At 36.9% G+C, this 18331-nt stretch overlaps 1 protein-coding gene across 1 annotated transcript in view; it reads left to right on the top strand.

Moving 5' to 3' along the window:
- Window positions 1–18331, top strand: part of Pkhd1 (PKHD1 ciliary IPT domain containing fibrocystin/polyductin) — a 427258-nt gene that overhangs the window by 249239 nt on the left and 159688 nt on the right. The window contains exon 50 of the mRNA XM_048805732.1: window positions 13493–13630. Coding sequence (XP_048661689.1) covers window positions 13493–13630 — 138 coding nt within the window. The remainder of the gene's footprint in view (window positions 1–13492; window positions 13631–18331) is intronic.

The raw sequence follows: 18331 nt of genomic DNA, 5'->3' as shown, positions 1-18331 counted from the left end.
GGGAGTTCATAACCCACTTGAATCAAAGTGTGGAATATGATATGTCAAGAAATTTGTAATGTTTTGAACAACCCACAATAAAAAATTAAAAAAAAATAAAATAAAAATATGTGGTAGCAAATATGTACTATATATAGTACATCATCATGACTGTGTATCAGATTTTAAAATGCAATGACAAAATATAAAGTTAGCAAACTGACCTCAGGAACCCAAGCTTAGGTAGGAAGATGAACTTAAAAGAATTTTATTTTTCTCCTATTTGATCTTGAAAAATCTGTATAGAAATCTGAAAAACCTAGTTGTCAAAAGCAGTACAGAGATTTAGCCTTGTTTCTCAATACTGAATAGTATTTGGGGGATTTCCTAAAACTTTTAGGATAAATTTAAAACTTGCTCATTTGGACCACATGTTTTTGGGGCCCTGACTTCATTGGCCACTACTTCCCTGCGTGTGTCACAGCTGAGCCATGCTCACCTACTTTCTGCCCTCTCCTTAGATGGAGCTCCATCATTGCATTCCCCTTCTTGGTCTATTCCCTAAAGACCTAAAAAGAGCATGCTACAGGGACACTGCTACATCGATGTTCATAGCAGCACAATTCACAATAGCAAGACTGTGGAACCAACCTAGATGCCCTTCAATAGACGAATGGATAAAAAAAATGTGGCATTTATACACAATGGAGTTTTACTCTGCATTAAAAAATGACAAAATCATAGAATTTGATCAAGGACACTTTCTAGAAGAGACACTAAGTTGAGTGTTAAAAGGAGTCAGCTGGAAGATGATCGGGGCTGGGAGAGGTGAAGAAGAAAAAGAAAGGCAGAGAGAAGAGCAAGTATAAATAAGTTTCTCCTGTCCACTTATTTATACTTGCTCTTCTCTCTGCCTTTTTCTTCTTCACCTCTCCCAGCCCCGATCATCTTCCAGCTGACTCCTTTTCTATCTTTTAACACTCAACTTAGTGTCTCTTCTAGAAAGTGTCCTTGATTTTCCAATTCGTTTCATTCTCCTTCCTATGTTCCTATAACACCTTGGACATGTCTTACTTAGATCCTTGTTCTGTTGTTATTGTTGTTATTAGTATTATTTAGCAGAGATTGATTGACCCCAGAGGCACTTAACCACTGAACCATATTCCCAGCCCTTTTTATATTTTATTTAGAGACAGGGTCTCACTTAGATCCTCACCAAATTTTTGAGGCTGGTTTTGAACTCACAATCCTCCTTCCTCAGCTTCCAGAGCCACTGGGGTTATGGGCATGCCTCACCGTGCCTGGCTCTTATTCTATAATTATTACTTACTTTTATGTCACCTTGAGAACAGAGACATCCTTATTAGATGTTTTATAACTCCAAGACAGAGCGCAGAATTTGGCATGTGCCATGAACTCAATAAATGCTAGAGTGAATGATTAATGAGTGAGTTGCAAATACTGACCCATCAGTCCCTCCTAAAGTATTTCTGGGATTCTGGAAACTTAAGGAGGATATTTCACTGTTATACTGAGAATTTTGCCAAACAAAGAATGGGTAGAGAGTGTCGGTCTCTAAAGACCTTAGCAAGTGAGGAGGGGTGCTGATCTTGTCTGGAAGACCTGGTGGTCCTCTGTAGCACCTGGTCTGGGACATATTCAACACAGTATGTATTTATAATCTCTGGGCCAGACACTTGCTCTGCTGAGATGTGCTTCCCCTGCAGGTAAGAGGATGCTCTATGCTGGAGAAAGTGGGTTCATTCCTTTTCTTGATGGAGTTATCTCAAACTCTAGTATTCCCAGTAGGTGCCTCTCATTTCCCTTCACCCCTGGTGAGCTGGTGGCCTTTCATTCAAACTCCTGCACACAGCTTGCCTCCTCCCTCCTCCCCATGTCTTCCACCTGAGCAGTTGATGGGCCTCCTGTAGCTCAGCACCTGAGGAACTGATGGGCCTAGTGTGGCTTGCCAATCAGGAGTTTAGAGCTCTCCGGGGATTTACTGCCATCCCAGCCCGCAGGCCTCCTGTGGCTCAGCATCTAGGCAGTTGACACACCTCCTGTGGTTTTAGCTAGTGAGCAGCTTGTGGATCTTCTGTTTGCTGTGCAATAGTTTCAGAGGTTACCTTTTCTCATTTGCATAGTATGGATGCACCTGTTTCTGTTTGTTTTCTTCTTTGGTGAAACTCTAAGAGTGTAAATGAGAAAATGATGTGGTTTAGAGCTAGGACATTGGCTACTGCTGAGGGGCCCAAGTTTTGCTGTTTGGAAAACAGCTGAGACCTCAATTCTAGTCCTTTTGAGGAAATTATCTGTGACTGAGGGAATTTCAGAGGGCCGTAACTCTTTTAGGCTCCTGGCATATGTACTTGGTCTGTATTTAATGCTATCTTGACCATCTGAATGAATCAAAAAAACTTCATTCACTTCTTAATTTATCTTATTCATCAGAAAGTACCACTTGAGGGAAGGCTTCAGGCAGAACAAACTGGCTGAAATAGTTCAAGTGGAGAAGGAAGGAAACAGTTAAAGGATTTTAAACTGCTAAAGAGGGCTTTTACATTTTTCTGGGAAAGCAGCAGTTTGTATGGAAATCACAGCTTTTATACATTAAGTATGGTTATGAGTCTCTTCCCTTAAGCTGTGTGAGAAATGTGGGCTTCCCCCCACCCCCAAAGGAAAAGGATACTGGAACCAAATACTCATGTAGCTCTCTGCCCAGGATTTTCAGGTAACAAAGAGAAGGGAGAGGCTGGTTGGTTCTTAGGAAACAGGAGATTTTATGGATACCATAGTTGTTGTTATACCATGCTTTGTCTAAGCCTTGCTTAGAAAGGATAACTTTGGCCACAATTTTTATAAACTGTATTATCCCAGTATCTTCTCTTTTCCCATCGTGATTCACCATCTTCCATCACAGGCAAACAATGTCACATGCACTGATAAGGACCACATCAGGATGTCAGTGCCAAGGGCCACGTTTGTTTTTGCAGGAACCCTGGTTACTTGAATAACAGCTGTTGGAGGGATAGGTTAAAGTCAGAAGACCATAAAACATTATCAGCAAGAAATGACATAGGAATTGTAAAGGTATTCAAATATCTTTTTTTTTTTGAGCCAAAAAAGGGACTAAGACTCTTCCTGTAGTAATCGCATTTTGTAGAGTATGCTGATACAAGTGGTACTACAATTAATAATAAACCCATTATTACAATGAGATAATAATATGAGCTTGGATTTTTAATGTCTCATGCACTGCATTAATTTTTTTTAATCTCACTGAAGAAGTGGTCAGACATTAACACCATATTTTATCAATAAGGAAAGCAAGATTAGAAGCAGAAGCTCTTAACCTTTAGTATGTGTGAGAATCAACTGAGTTGGTTTTAAAATATTAGTCATCTACATTTTGAATCAGTTCTGGTACTGAAGCAGGGCATCCCTGGACCACACTTTTGAGAAAGCCTGACTTAGATGTTTAGTAATAGTCCTGAGGTCCCACAGCCAGAAAGTGGGTATGTTTTACTCCTGCTGCCCTATCTACACTGCCCTTCCTGTTGTTATGTACCAGAAGGAAGGTTCAGTATTTCTTTTGTTGATCTTATATATCAAACTGTATATGACTATTGGTCATTCCTTACTTGGAAGCATCCTTATACATCCTTGGACTTCTGTAACTTGATTATTAAAAAAATGTAAAATAGTGCATCAGTTGTTTTCTGTACAAAGTAATCAATAATAAGAGATACAAAAGCAAAATATCCAAGAATACTTTAACCTGTCTTCTTGCCCTTTCTTGGATAACTACTGTTATTAACTGAGCTTATTATATAATTTTAATGTGCATATATATATATATATATATATATATATATTTAAAAATATATCTTTTCTATGACTAAGCATTACTTTTCTATCCTAAGCATCTTGGATTAATTCACATTGGGATTTTCCTAGCCACCTTATGAGGCACTGTTAACTCACTTTATCAGACATCAGGGCAAGCTGAAAAATGAAGATCCTAGCTAATTGGTGGAGAAATAAAATTTAAACACCATCATCTGGATTCAGAGCTCTTTATGCTGTGCTAAGCTGTGCCTCAAATCATTAGTGAAAAAATATGTTCTTAGTATTCATACATGACTTCAAAAAATGTTGAACAATTGAAATACTATCTTATCAGGAAAGAAAAAATCTACCACATCCTTTTAAATGACTGCATAGCACCCCAGAATAAAATGTGGTTTATTGAACTACTATCTTGTGATAACACTTAAGTTTTTTCTCCAGTTTTTCACTTTCATCAGCAATATAAACAATAAAAATGTTAATGCCTATTGTACTAGTAGAAGAAATTTCTCTATGCCAGTTGATTCCCACAATATCATCTATAACCTCCTATATCTGAGATCACACAGAGGCCTCTTTAACAATGAAAATCTAAATTAAAAAAAAGAAGGTGAGATATTGATTTTAATATTTTAGATGAAAGCAAATATACTCCAACTAGCAAGGGTTTTTGAAGAGACTGATTTGGAGAAATTTGCTCTAGATAATCCTTAGCAACCAAATTCTTAAAAGGACACAGAGATGGAAGAAAATAAACAAAACAGAGTTCAGAAGCAGATCTGTGGATATATGAGAATTTACTTGGTGAGTAAGATTTTGCTCAAAAAACAGTGGGAAAGACTAATTTCAGTAAATCTTATTGGAATAGTTGTCTACCCATATGTTAAAAAATCCTGTTATAATATCAAGCCATATCATGCAAAATCAACTAAAGTTCTATATTAAGTTTAAGGGAATTATAGGAGAACATATTTTATATTCTCTTCATATTCATATTTCCAAAATATGCCTGAGAATATGCTGCAGCTAAATTTTCCCCTTGTTCCGTTGTGTGTGCATTTGCTCTATTTTGGGTCTTGTCTCATGGAATAGTGGATTGACTGTTCAGAATCACTCTCATAGTTCTGTGGTTTTGTGATTAAAATGACTGTATGTCTTCCCATGAATCCTTATTTCAGGAAGTTGTCTCCAGTGAATATGGGTGAGCAAAGTTGAGATAAGGAAAACTTTTCAGAGAGTAGTATAATCCATGCAAGGTAGCAGAGTTTGGTCTTGACCTAATATTGAATTAGCAAGCAATAGCTGAAGTCAAAATGAATTAAAACTTTGTACCAAACTCCAGTTCAAGTAGCAGAGTCAAGTTTTTCCTTGTTTCTCAGACACTCAACAGTGTGAAGTATTTCACATGAATCCAAATGTAGAAAGGGCAAAGGTGGAGATAAAATGTAAACTAAGAGAAGTTAGAAACACAAAGTAAAATAAAGTCACGTCAATTAAGAAGAGATTGCACAGCTTACTGTCTTTCTCAAGGTATTGCTGGCAGTGGGAGAAAATTGCAAGGACAAAAGAGAACTCAAGAAAAGAATTATATACATACAAAGGCATACTCTAATACTTATGGAGGACTAAAATTTCACTGGAAACAAATACAAATCTAACTAGTCTTGACTTTTAATTTCACTTTCAGTTTTTGAATTTTAAAAAAGGCAATTTATATTCCTTGCTCAAAATTCAAAGGCATAAAAGAATAGTTCTTGAAATTTTGTCTTCAGTTTTGTCTTCCTGTCCCCCTGCTTTATTTCCTGGAAATAACAATGTTACTGATTCCTTGGATTCCCCTACAGAGATATTCTGTGCCAAATATATGAAAAGTATACATTTTTTTCTTATTACCCTCCCTTTACATAACTCTAACATATTATGAATTGTTGCATCTTGCTTCAAAAGGTACACTGTTTTGAAAATGCTTGTATATTAGTACATAAAGTACCAGAGGTATAATTCACATACCATTCAATTCATCCATTTAAAGCATACATGGCTTTTAGTGTATTTACAGAGTTGTGCAACCATCACCACAATCCATTTCAGAACATTTCTTACTTTCAAAAGACACTCTGCACCCCCTTACCTGTAACCCTATAATCCCTCATTCTTCCCAGCCCCAGGCAACCATATATATATACTTTCTTTTTTGCTTATTCTAGACATTTTATATAAATGGAATCATACAAGAGCTTCCTTCACTTTGTGTATGATTTTCAAGGTTCATCCANGAGAGAGAGAGAGAGAGGAAGGGAGAGAGGAAGGGAGAGAGAGAGAGAGAGAGAGAGAGAGAGAGAGAAAGAAGAATCTCCAATTAGCATATACAAATATATACCCCAAAGCCCCAATTCCCACCTCCTCCAGCCACACCCTACCACTTCAATTACAATTCAGTTAATCCCTATCAGGGGATTAATTCACTAATTGTGTTAAGACTTTTATAACCTAATCAGTTCTCCTCTGAGCCTTCTTGCATTGTCTCACATGTGAGCTTCTGGGGAACACCTCACATCCAAACCATAATAAGGGCATTATGAGCAAATTAGGTTTCTCAGGCACTAGAAGGAAAGGAGGAACAGACACTGTCCTACTTGCTTGGAAACATGCCTGGACTTTGCAATGATTATTTTGGAACTGTAATTATTTTGATTATTACATCAGAAGCAGATACTTCTTTTACTTTTTCCTTCCACCAATACTCACCTGATCAGTCTTGTAAAAATAGTTACTTCTCTATGTGAAATGGAAGTCTTATTTTGTTTATGGATTTTTTTGCATATACTGCAGTGTCTGACAAAGCACTTGACAATATTTGCTAGGTGAATGAACAAATTTGTTTGTCAGTAATAATACTTTTCTTTATATACTGTTCTCCTCTGGGGGACTTCTAGAGACCCTGGGTTAAAAAGAGGGATTCATTCTGATGACAATATCTTTGCCAGACAGTATGGAGATATTTTAGAGTATTGTGACTTCTGGAAGAAGTTGTAGAATCTGGAAATTATTATTGGAATACTTAGAAATGTGAATAAGAATTCTAGAAACCTTCATGATTTCTGGGACAGTATTTTAATTCAAGTGGAAAGGAATTTATTTTGAAAACCCCAAGCAAGAACTCTTTGCATTGAATATACAGAATTTACAGAAATCACAGACACATTCAATAAAACCTCTTGAAGGCTTTGGGACATTACAAAAATATGGAAAATATGGAAATATTAAAAATACTAAAAACTTGCATTGAAATGTGTGTATGTAAGCACATTATTAATGTAGGAGCATAATATATAGACTGGTTTGCTCAGAAATTATAAATTTTAAGACTATATCAAAATGTTGAGTATTTAATCAGTATTGATTAATCAGTATTAATCAGACTTGAATCATTAGTCAGGTATTATGGTCTAAGCTCTCTCAAGCATTACCTATTCATTTATTAATAATGTCTATCATCTTAAAGAACAAATGGCATATTAGTATCTTTCAAGAATTTAATAAAATTTAATTAGAAGAAATAATTTAAAATTTGAGAAAAATAATAACAGTGAAAAGAAATAAAAAAAAAAAAACCCTCAGTTTTTTGGATCTATTGCCCTCTCTAGTGTCAGAGAAAAAAGGAGAGGATTTATTTTCAAAAAGGAGCTGATGAGGGAAATAAACTCCTTGAATGCAGCGTTTGCTGCATAGAATATTGCCTAAAGAGCTTTATTAAAGAGTGAATCACTTATTTTGTACAGCTTCATATATTTTTTTCTTCAGGTTTAAAGTGTGAAAATGTATTAATTTATTAGTAGTTGTTCTTAATGTCTTTTCTAAGGAAACAAATCTAAATGCAACCCACATATGAAGTAAGTGTGACGTCTGGTTCAGCTTGAACACAAACTGCAACTTGTAAAAACATAACAGTATGCTCACCTGAGCATTGCCACAATCTGCCTTCGTAGGTATGTGAGCACATTAGTATTCACTATTAGGGCTTGAGAGGGATTGTAACCCCAAACCTCAGGTCAGCCCAGATTCATTAACAATGAACAGGAGTAATAGAATTACGTGAAGAAAGCCAAACTATAGTTTAACATCTGACCTCAAATTTATTGAAATGAATACTCTCCACTTTTAGGTCTTCAGGGGATTGTAGGTTCTAAGGATTTTTGTGAGACTAGATTATGTGAGCAAGCAGAGCACAGGGCACCCTGTTTCAAATGACAATGCCAACTCAGCCACTCAGAGACTTCCAGGCCCTATAGAGAGCTCAGCAGCATGACCGCATCTCAGAAGAAAAACCCAAACAAAGCAAGGCGGGAAGAGAGAAGGCAGATTCCTTTCTACCTTTATGAAAGCAGCCACACTTTCTAGCAGATTTTCTTTCAGAATTTGGGATCCAGAGGATTGATCTAATACAGTTGGTAATTTTATTTAAAAACCTTCCCATTAAATAGACTCAAAATATTTTTGAAGAACAGATGGTGTAGGCTAGAGGAAGAAATAAACATTGTATATTAAGCATTTTATTGATCAATTAAAATATCATAATTTAAATTGTTGATTCTGCTGTGGGAATTATGCTTGTCTCTATGTGACTTGAGACACAGAGAGTAAATGTGGGGAGTGGGATGGAGATTTATTATATGAAATTTAAATGGGTCTCTTTCCATTTGGTAAGAATAAGGGCTGTTCTCCTTTTTCCCTCCAATTCTCCTTCTCTCCTTCTCTCTCTCTCTCTCTCTCTCTCTCTCTCTCTCTCACACACACACACACACACACACACACACACCAGGTGAGCAGATGGGTTTTCATGAAGTTGTTGGGAAATTGGCTTTCAGACTTGAATCATGTGCCTCTGGGCACTTTGAAAACTGCCTCTTCTGCCTATTTTTAAGACCAGTTTGAAAAAAAAAAAAAAAAGAAAAGAAAAGATAGAGTAGAATAAAGAAACCACCTGTGTGGATTTGATGAAAAAGTCAAACTATAAAGTTTGCAGCTCTTTGAAGAGTTTGGTTATAGAAGGAAGGTAACCTCATCTTCTAGCACTGTTTTATTCAGCTTTTTCTACAAGGAACTATTGAGAACCAAATACCGTCCTTTCAGTACATTAGTCTACTTGACACTAATTTTCAATCATGTTACCCTTTCATCCCTGTGAATTATTTATGTCTGAGAGCTTCCACTACTTTAGGAATATTTTTCTTGGGTGTATGAGCCGTCTTCATAAATTATGATAGACTATTTGAATAAACCATTAGATTGACCCAAAGTTAAACAAGACCACAAAGAAAACACCACCAATCATTGTGTAAAAATGTATGTTTAAAGTATTTTAAGTAATCATTTTTGAACTACAAGCATTGTTTTCTTCACCTTTTAAGAAGGAAGGCTAAATCATTGAATAGTTATGCAAATAGTATTAAAATTTACTTTCCCCTTGGTTTGCATATTCATAGGAAAATATTTTGTAGCCAAAACTGAATGCAGATGCAAACCCGCTAATTATGGAAGGTGCAGGAAAACAACAGCCTATAAATGGTCCTTGTATGTCCTCCTGTTTTCTCATGTCATTGCTCTCTCTAAGCACTCTTCAGGACATCCAGAGTTGGTGCAGCCTGTGTTCCTGACAATGGCAGGGTTGTACTGGGAACCACCTAAGTTAGAGGCCTTGTACAGTGAATACCATACAGTGGGCCTGCCTCCCCTAAATTATGCTTGTTCATGTGACCCCATCATTATTCTGAGGATCTGTGCCCTTTGCCCTTGATCTCATTTCTATGGGTTTTAGACAAGTGTCAGACCCTTGGAATGTTACATGCTTGTGACCTTGATTGCTGAACTTTGCTGGGCCAAAAAAAAAAAAATGAGTTTAAATCTAGCATTGAAATTATATGGAATGCTTTGTAACTCTAGTAGTCGAATTATTCCTGATACAAAAGGAGCCTGAGAATCTCCATCAGAGATGTCTGTCTTTTCATTTGGCTCAGGTTTTCTGGTTTTGATAGTGGCTAATCATTTATAAAAGATTGGACCTTTGTTGTTCTTTTCTCTTGCTGTTTTATTTGGTGCATAGGGAGACTCAGGGATTTCTTTAATGTTGTTTCCAGATATTATTTCTAAAGCTTTATTTTTAATTGTCAAAGTAGACACTTTCAGAAATACAATAAAACATTGCCTGGTGATAGATACTAGGGTAAAGATGGTGGGTGTTTAGTGCTTGATGGATGAACAAGTGGTGGGAGGGTATAATTCGGAACCAAGAGGCACTACCCCATGGCTGGTCTTGAGCTCCTTTGGGGGGAAAACAGTCTTTAATTACATCTGGAACTCATTAATTCTTTTTGGAGCCTCTTTCCAGATCAGCTCCGCCATCAGCCTCCTATTGAGCAACAGAAATTCCAGATGGTTCCCTCCATATGCCAGTGCTCATTCTCTCAAGTAGGATAGATTGGTCACTGACAGAGGAGGATGGAATAGCTGAGGCCAAGGCAGGACAAGGTGGAGAGCATTGGGGTGGTCCATCATTCATGTTTACTAGATGCGTTGTATAAATAGCTATTTCCGAGTGAGTGCTCTGGAAAGTAATTTCACAGAAAGGATGTTACTTCTGGAGAAAGTGGAATGTTGACCCCAACTCACACCTGGAAAAAAAGAAAAAGTCTCCACAGGCTTTCATTGCAGCTAAGAACTGGTCAATTGGCCTGCAGCTGATCTGCCCTGGAGGGTGCTTTGGTGTGGATTCTTCTGCTTGTGCCACTGTGATCTCTGCTATTGTGACTCAAAGAGAACCCACTTATAAAAATCTTATAGGACACATGATCATTTTGTTTTAGCAGAATTTTGTTAAAAATAGATGTATTGATAGACTTTTCAGTTTGAAGTAGCTGAGAGTGACGATAGGATCGATCTTTTTTTTATAAATAAAGGGTGTAGTATCATTTCAAGTCTAACACATTTATACTTATTTTGTTTATATATTGTCTTTATCTGATGTTAGGAGATACCTCTTTGAATTCCTGGCACTTGACAAGACTTGACATGATACTAGGAAGGAAAAGAAGAACAAAGAAAAGATGGATAGATGGATCTAGGAAATTTTAAGATAAAGTGTGGAATCAAAGAAATTAGAGCAATGTTTCTGCTCCTGTCTTTATGCTGTCACTTTCCTCTTGTAGCTGTTGGATTTGTGTGTGTGTGTGTGTGTGTGTGTGTGTGTTGTTGTTCTTCTTCTTGTGTGTTATTTTTGAGCACCTACTATATGCTAGATATTGTTCTGGGAAAATAAATGTGAGGATGGCAGCTATGGTTCCTGTTCTTGTGAAGTTATGATAGTTAATCTGTACAGACTCTTGGGAAATTTATTGGTATATTTGGAGTGGGTAGAGCAATTAAAAGGAAATATTTCTTCTAACAGGATATGTGATAGAGTCCAAAGGGAAAATTAAACTCTGGGCACTTGTATTTTAGCTGGAAATTATGTTTAAAGTGCCTACCATCATATGTGGGGGTGTGTATGTGTGTGTGGATATGTGTGTTTTTAAGAGAGAGAGAGAAAGAGAGCGAGGGAGAACTTTGTGGGTGAGAGAAAGAACTTACTGAGTTAATTTTATTATTTTCTTCTTTAATTTCAATAGCTAAATGTAGGTCAAATGGGATAGATTTTGGAATAAAGGCAATTTGTACAAAACTCTTGTTTTAAAATTTACTTGCTTGGAATAATTTTTCTCTTAAATTTATGAACCCATGAAATGTGTGCTAAACATAGAACATTCTCTTGATATTTTACTTTTTATTAGAATGTTTTGAAAAGTACCAGAGATGGGACTGAAATATATATTTATTTTTATCTGTTTAGCCTGATCATTCATTTTGTACCAGTCAATAATGAACTCTTGAATTTAAGGTATGCAGGGAACTAAACTCCATAGATGTAGGCAACAGTTGTTTACTATTTTTATTTTTAACATTACAATAAGCATGAGGGACTTTTTTAAAAGCCTTTTTCTCTAAAACATAAATACATTGAGGCGTATACCTGCTTACCTACAGTAATGTATGTTTGTAATTCAAGTAATTCATTTTAGTGCTGTGATATTAAGTGTGTGGACAGCATCACATCAATGGAGTGATAAAGAGAGGTTGTTTCCCCAGAGGGAGTAGTGGAGCCATCGAGAAGACTGGAAATGACCAATTATCAGAGAAAAAAACATGTATTACCTTCTGAAGGATGAGTGGGTGGTGCTGATGATGCTGGACTTCATGTCCACCTGAGGGACAAAAGGAAGAAGAGCGGACTTGCAAAACCTATGGACTAGGCCTGGAGATGTTATACTTCAACTCTGCCTGCACTTTGTTGAAATAGAACTCAGTCACATGGCTTCATCTAACTTCAGAAGAGGCTGGAAACTAGTTAGGCTAGTTAGAGACTAGAGAGTCTATTAAACTAGAGTCTAACTGTGAACCCAAGAGAAAAACAGAAATGATTAGTTTATGGCCATTATAGTATATGCCACAGGAGGGCATGACTCATATCTCTGGAAGCAGGCAAGGGCTAAGAAAGACAACTGATAGCAAGTTAATTGGCTTGGACAGGTCCTTATGAACAGCAGGGTGCATTGTTTTCTGGACTGAGGTATGAGATTTATGTTAACAAAAGAACTCTCTAAAAATCTTTACATGTGTCAGTGATTACGGTACTTGAAATTTAAGCAGAAACATTTATTTTGATATCTTTAATTCATGCTGAATTACTAGTAAGCTTTAGAAAATAACAATTAGTACTTTGGAATACATGAAATATTAACTACTTTAAATGAGAATGTTTTATTCATATATTACTTTATTGTGTATTTCAGACAAAATCCATGATAATTTCTTCTGGAGTTTTATGGAACAAGATTTTATGAAAGTGGAGATGAAGGATAGTGGTTTTAAATGGTTCATGGGCTCTATAAGCATGCCAAGCAAATGGACAACAGTACAAATAGTGATTTTATCCAGCACTTGCTAAGCATGCGCCACATATATTGCCTTACACAGTGGTAATTAGGAAATTACCAAAGACTTACTAGGATTATTTAAGTACTTTAGATCTATTAACTCATTTGATCCTCACAGGAAAAGTTCTAGGAAGGAAGAAGATTTTTTTATTATTATGCCAATTTCACAGATAAGGTAACTGAGGTACAAAGAGATAAAGTTGCTGGTCTACACTTTAGCAAGTAGTGGAGCTAGAATTTACATCCCATTTTTTACCTTATGAGGCCCAGGTCATATCTACTGATTTGTGTCTCCCTGAAACTACAGCCCAAAGTAAAGGGACAGGGACTAAGGGCAGGCAGCTCACTTGATCTGTGTGTTCACACTGAAGTTTGGGACAGGAGCAATGCCTTTCAGCCAGAACACTTGTTGTGTTAGGCAATGGCAGCATTTACTATTCATGGCTCCCCGCCTGTCCTTTTAATAAAGCCTAGCCTTTGGCAAACTCTGTTCTTTCAGATGCTGCACCTGTCCTGGCAAAACGTTGCAATGTAAACAGCTCCCGAATTTTCAGGGGGAACCCCGCAAAAAATCACTGGAGGAGAGATGGTGATGCTTACTTCAGGTCTGTGTCTAATTTCTTTTTCTTCTGCAGACAGGACTGTCCTTGTGGATATCGATCTTCCCTTCCTCAGAGGCCTCTATGTAATGGGGACTTTAGAGTTCCCTGTGGACAGAAGCAACATCTTGAGCGTGGCATGCCTGGTTGTTGTAGGAGGGGAGCTGAAAGTCGGTGAGTAGAGTCACAGGGAGGGGCAGCAGCATGGGAATTAAGCTTGGTGAGAAAGGGCTCTGGGAAATGGTTGATGGCACCAAGCAGTGGCTTAACCGAGGCTGGGAAGGGCTAAGGCAAGGGATGGGTTTGCTAATAGAGCTGTGGTCATGGACAGAGGGGACTTCTACTGGTCATTTTCTTATGTTCACCCTCTGTAATCAGTCCATATGCCTGGCCTGGAGTCTGCATGCTGCTACTCATTTCAGGGTGCTTTTTGCCTCCTCCAGGCTACAGATCAGTTCTTCTGTTAGTTATTTGTATCAGACTTTTTGTGGCTCACTCTTGCAGAAGATATCATCGATGGAATTGAGATCATCTAATCAACTACCTTGCAATGAAATTTCAATCGTGGTTTCAACATAGTTCTCTCAGAAAACTGAAGGAAAACCAAACTTATGTCCTAAGACATGATTGGGGGTATATAATCCCAGGGGTGTTAGAATGAAGGGAAAAGAGAAGTGAGGGAGAAAAGGAGGAATATCAAACACAAGGTGACCTCTCACACCTCTCGAGGAAATCACTGTTTCCTTGGTATATAGGAGGCATGGAGAGAAGACTTTTAGAACCACCACATCTTGGGTCAGTATTAGGCAGAAATATACCAGGTCAGGCCATTCACTCCTTTTTTTTTTGTTTGTTTGTTTTGTTATTTCTGTGTCTACCTGGGAAGATAGTGGAGCGGGGCAGATAACTCAGGAGATTCTAGGAGATAAAGGTCCTCCAGTTGGGACTTGAGGCATGTTGCTGGTGTCCCAGGCAGGGAGGAGAGGATATGGAATGATGTATTCATCAGATTGGGTTCATTGTTTTAAAAAATAACAAACAAACAAATCATGAGTTGCTATCAAGAGATTATATACTTGGAACTACTGCAATCATAAGTATAAATGCTGAAATAGTATATATCCTGGCCCCGAAGGAATATACCTTTGACTATATTAAAGACATTCTATTTTTGCCTCCAAAAGAAATTAAAAGAAAATTCTCAGAAAATATAATATCCCATCCCAAAGAAAGAAATCTTTGATGGGAAGAAAATATTTAAATGTCTTTTTTTTTTTTTTTTGGCATCATCTCATTTTGGGATCTCTGTACAGAGCTGAAATCACTGTTAAGAACATTCCTGAAAAATTATGGTGAAGCCTCTTCTTGAGTAAGAGAGAATTCACTGATGCAGTAGAGAGAGGCTAGCAGCATCCGGGACCCTGAGTAGGGCAGAAAAGGGCAGAATTTGGAAAGGGAGATGTCAAAAGAAGTGGTCCAGCACAGTCGACTTCCTGCTACCATCACAGATACAGTTCTCTTAAGACAACCAATGACTAAACTGTTTTTCTTCAGCCAAGCCACCCTCTCAGTCCTGCCAGCTGTATTGTCAACCCTAATTCCTACTCTTTTTTTCTATGTGCCATCCAAATACACATCTCCACATGGTACTCTCCTGTAGGAGTTATTTTATTTTCCCTTGGGTTTCAGGAGAATCTAAGACTTTTTACTTATTTCAGTGCATCTTTCCACACTGAAGAAATACTTTCGGATTCTGGACTTTACCTCCCAAATTAGTAATATTTGCCCATCTGTTTAGTATTCTTATCAAACCCCCATCTAATTCACTAATAGAAATATTTAATAAAACTAGGCCCTGCTTTTGTTACCAGAGAACTTATTTCAGGTTGGTATCTTCTAATGCTAAAGTTGGTCTTTCAAGTTATTTTTAAGTTTCTGAAATCACTATAGTATATAACTTATGGTCTGAATATCTATACCTTTGAAGGGAAGTTATACTACATCAATTTCCAGTTTTGCTTTATAAATTCCAAATCTTATTTTTTTTAAGTTTCTTCATTTTCAACTTTTTTTTTACCCATCACTAGATAATGGTGTATTCTTTTTCTCTACACTTCATCCATGTGTTGGATGTAAGGCCTAAAGGGTGATTATTGGAACCCATCTGCCCAATTCTATGTGTGTTATGCCTGAAGGAAGACTTTCAACCCATCTGTCCAATTTTACCACACCCTAAAGAAATCCCAACATGAAATAGATAATGTGACTAGTTAGTAAACAAACTTAATAGATGTGGACATTGGCACAGAGTGGTGCCAGAATGTATCTGCTATCTGATGCCATTTGATCCAAGTCCCCACAGTATGGAATCCTATTTCTTGGTGGTCCTGCTTTTAAGGCAACTGGTGCTGGCAAAAGGTGCCAATTGACTTTTAGTAGAGTAAAATCATAGAATGCTGGCATTAGAAGGAAATTCAAGATCAAAGCTTTGCTCAGAGGGCTACAGCTGTATCACAAATGCCAAACTCAATTTCATTCTTTCTGTTCAGCGCTTGTCTCATTAGTGTGATAGAGCACTTTAGATAAGCTTAAAGCATTTCACTCCTGTGTCCATTCTTTCATTTATCATGTGTATTCAGAGCCTACTATGTGCCAAGACCAAAGGAGATATTGAATGTATAGAAATAGAAATCCTGAATCCTTGCTTTCAAAAGGTGTCTAAATAAAATGATAGAGAAAAAAATAAGTAAAAACATAATTACAGGGGTCATATCTTTTGAACTGGAGAGGGTTTAAAGATTCAGGAAGAAAGCGGAAGACACATATTTATGGACTATCAGTATATGGGTAGGGCAGGCATGAATCTGCATTGTAAGCTTTAATCTGGAATGGTGGTAGCAGATGAAGCTTCTTGGCCTTTTATACTATGCCATGAGGGCAGTGGGTAGTCCCTGGGTAGTTCTACACAGGGAAGTGATATGATTTGGTTTGATCTTAGCAGTGTGGGAAAAGCAAGAACAAATTATAAAACTGATTGATTATAACTAAGGTACAGGGGTTAAATAGGAAGGAATAAATTAGGAAAATATGAGAAAATTAAAATCTCCAGAATCTAGTGACCATTTTGATGTGCTATTTAAGATGCATCTTAGGCTCTGGGCTGGGAGATCCTTATTAATGGGTTGCAAGGAATGAATCCTCTTTTCACCACTTGTTAGTTTAGTGACCCTGTTTCCTTACCTCTAAAATGGAAAAAAAAAACTATAATTTTATTTCAAAGATTTTTATGAAAATTAAATGAGCTAGTATTTATTAAAGTGCTTGAATATCACTGGCACATAGTAAGCCCTGTGCAGTGGTTGGTTAAATAAATAAACTCATACATCTCAAGCTTAGATTTCAGTGGCATATGTAAGGTGCAATCTCTAAAGAGAAAATAGATATATGAAAAAAGGATCTAAGAGAGAAGTCTATACTGAAGGTGTATATATACGTGTAGGATCATGAGCCTGATTTTGAAATCAATGATAAGTATAGAAATAATCAAACAGAATTTGGGAACAGGGAAGGAAAATGACTGAAGAAGTGCCAGACTTTTAAGGATGGTAAGGGAATCTGATCTGAGCTCAAAAAGGAGAAAGGTAAACACACACACACACACACACACACACACACTCAACACAACTGCTATATTGGTAGAAGGAAAATGACATGACGAGAATTTCATCTTGAAACAAAGGGGGAAAATTATAGGAAAGAGAAACTGGTCAATAGTATGAGATTCTGTGAAGAGGACAAAGAAAGTAGGAGAAAATCATCATTTATCTTGCTTTGGCTTTTTGTTTTTTATAATGGCTGATTAAGTATAATCCTGACAAATGTTACTTTGCATGGGGAGCAAATAACAACACATATTTCTCAAGAGGCACTAACTCTTAATAAGTGCAATATCATTTATCTATTCTTTAACAACTTCATTTTGGATTTTAATATTCTTTAGTGTGATTGGACATACTAAATATCATCATCAAAAATGAACAGTTGATCATATTGAGTGACATCCTCAAACCTGTGTAGAATTCATTTCATGAATAACTAATTTACATTTTTGTAAGAAATGGGAAAAAATAAGTGGGGTATTAGGGAAATAACAATTCCTCCGATGGAGTGATTTTTTCATTTTAATTTTAAATGCGTGTGTTCCTTTCTCCTTTTCTTCCCCGTTTCTCTTTCTCTCTCAACTGAATGCCAACTCAGTGCCAGACAATGTTCCTGGGACTGGAATATTGATCATTGATCAAGACAGATAAGATTCCTGTTGGCATTTTTTTTTCTGGGGGAAAATGACAAAGAAATAGTAATGAATGGGAAAAATAGGTTTAGATGGCTATCCATGCTTCAGAGGAACACTAAGTAGGGGGATGATTTCAACAGAGGTCTAGGTTGGATGTTTTATGTCACAGGTCACTTAGTAAAAGATCTTTCTGAAGCATCAATATGACCTCAGATCACAGAGACAAGAATGGACTACACCTGCAAAAATTTGGACAAGAGAGCTTTAGACAGGAGGAAGAGTTGGTATAAAATTCCTGAGGCAGGAATGTGCTTTCCATGGTGGTGAGGCTGTGATTGCCCCTGTAGCTGTAGATAGTAAAGAATAGCAACAAATGTATCCTAACATGACCTTCAAGATTCAGGCCGGATTTTAAAATATAGTGTTGCTTTCTAAAGCATAAAAGTAAAAAAATATCCAATTTGTGCTGAGAATTGCTACTTACTAATATCTACATCTACCTGTCTATCTATCAATCGATCCACATTATATATATATATATATATATATATATATATATATATATATATATATATATATAT

Source organism: Marmota marmota, unplaced genomic scaffold (genome assembly GCF_001458135.2).
Source record: "Marmota marmota marmota unplaced genomic scaffold, marMar, whole genome shotgun sequence".
NCBI lineage: Eukaryota > Metazoa > Chordata > Mammalia > Rodentia > Sciuridae > Marmota > Marmota marmota.
This window is presented reverse-complemented; position numbering and strand designations above follow the sequence as displayed.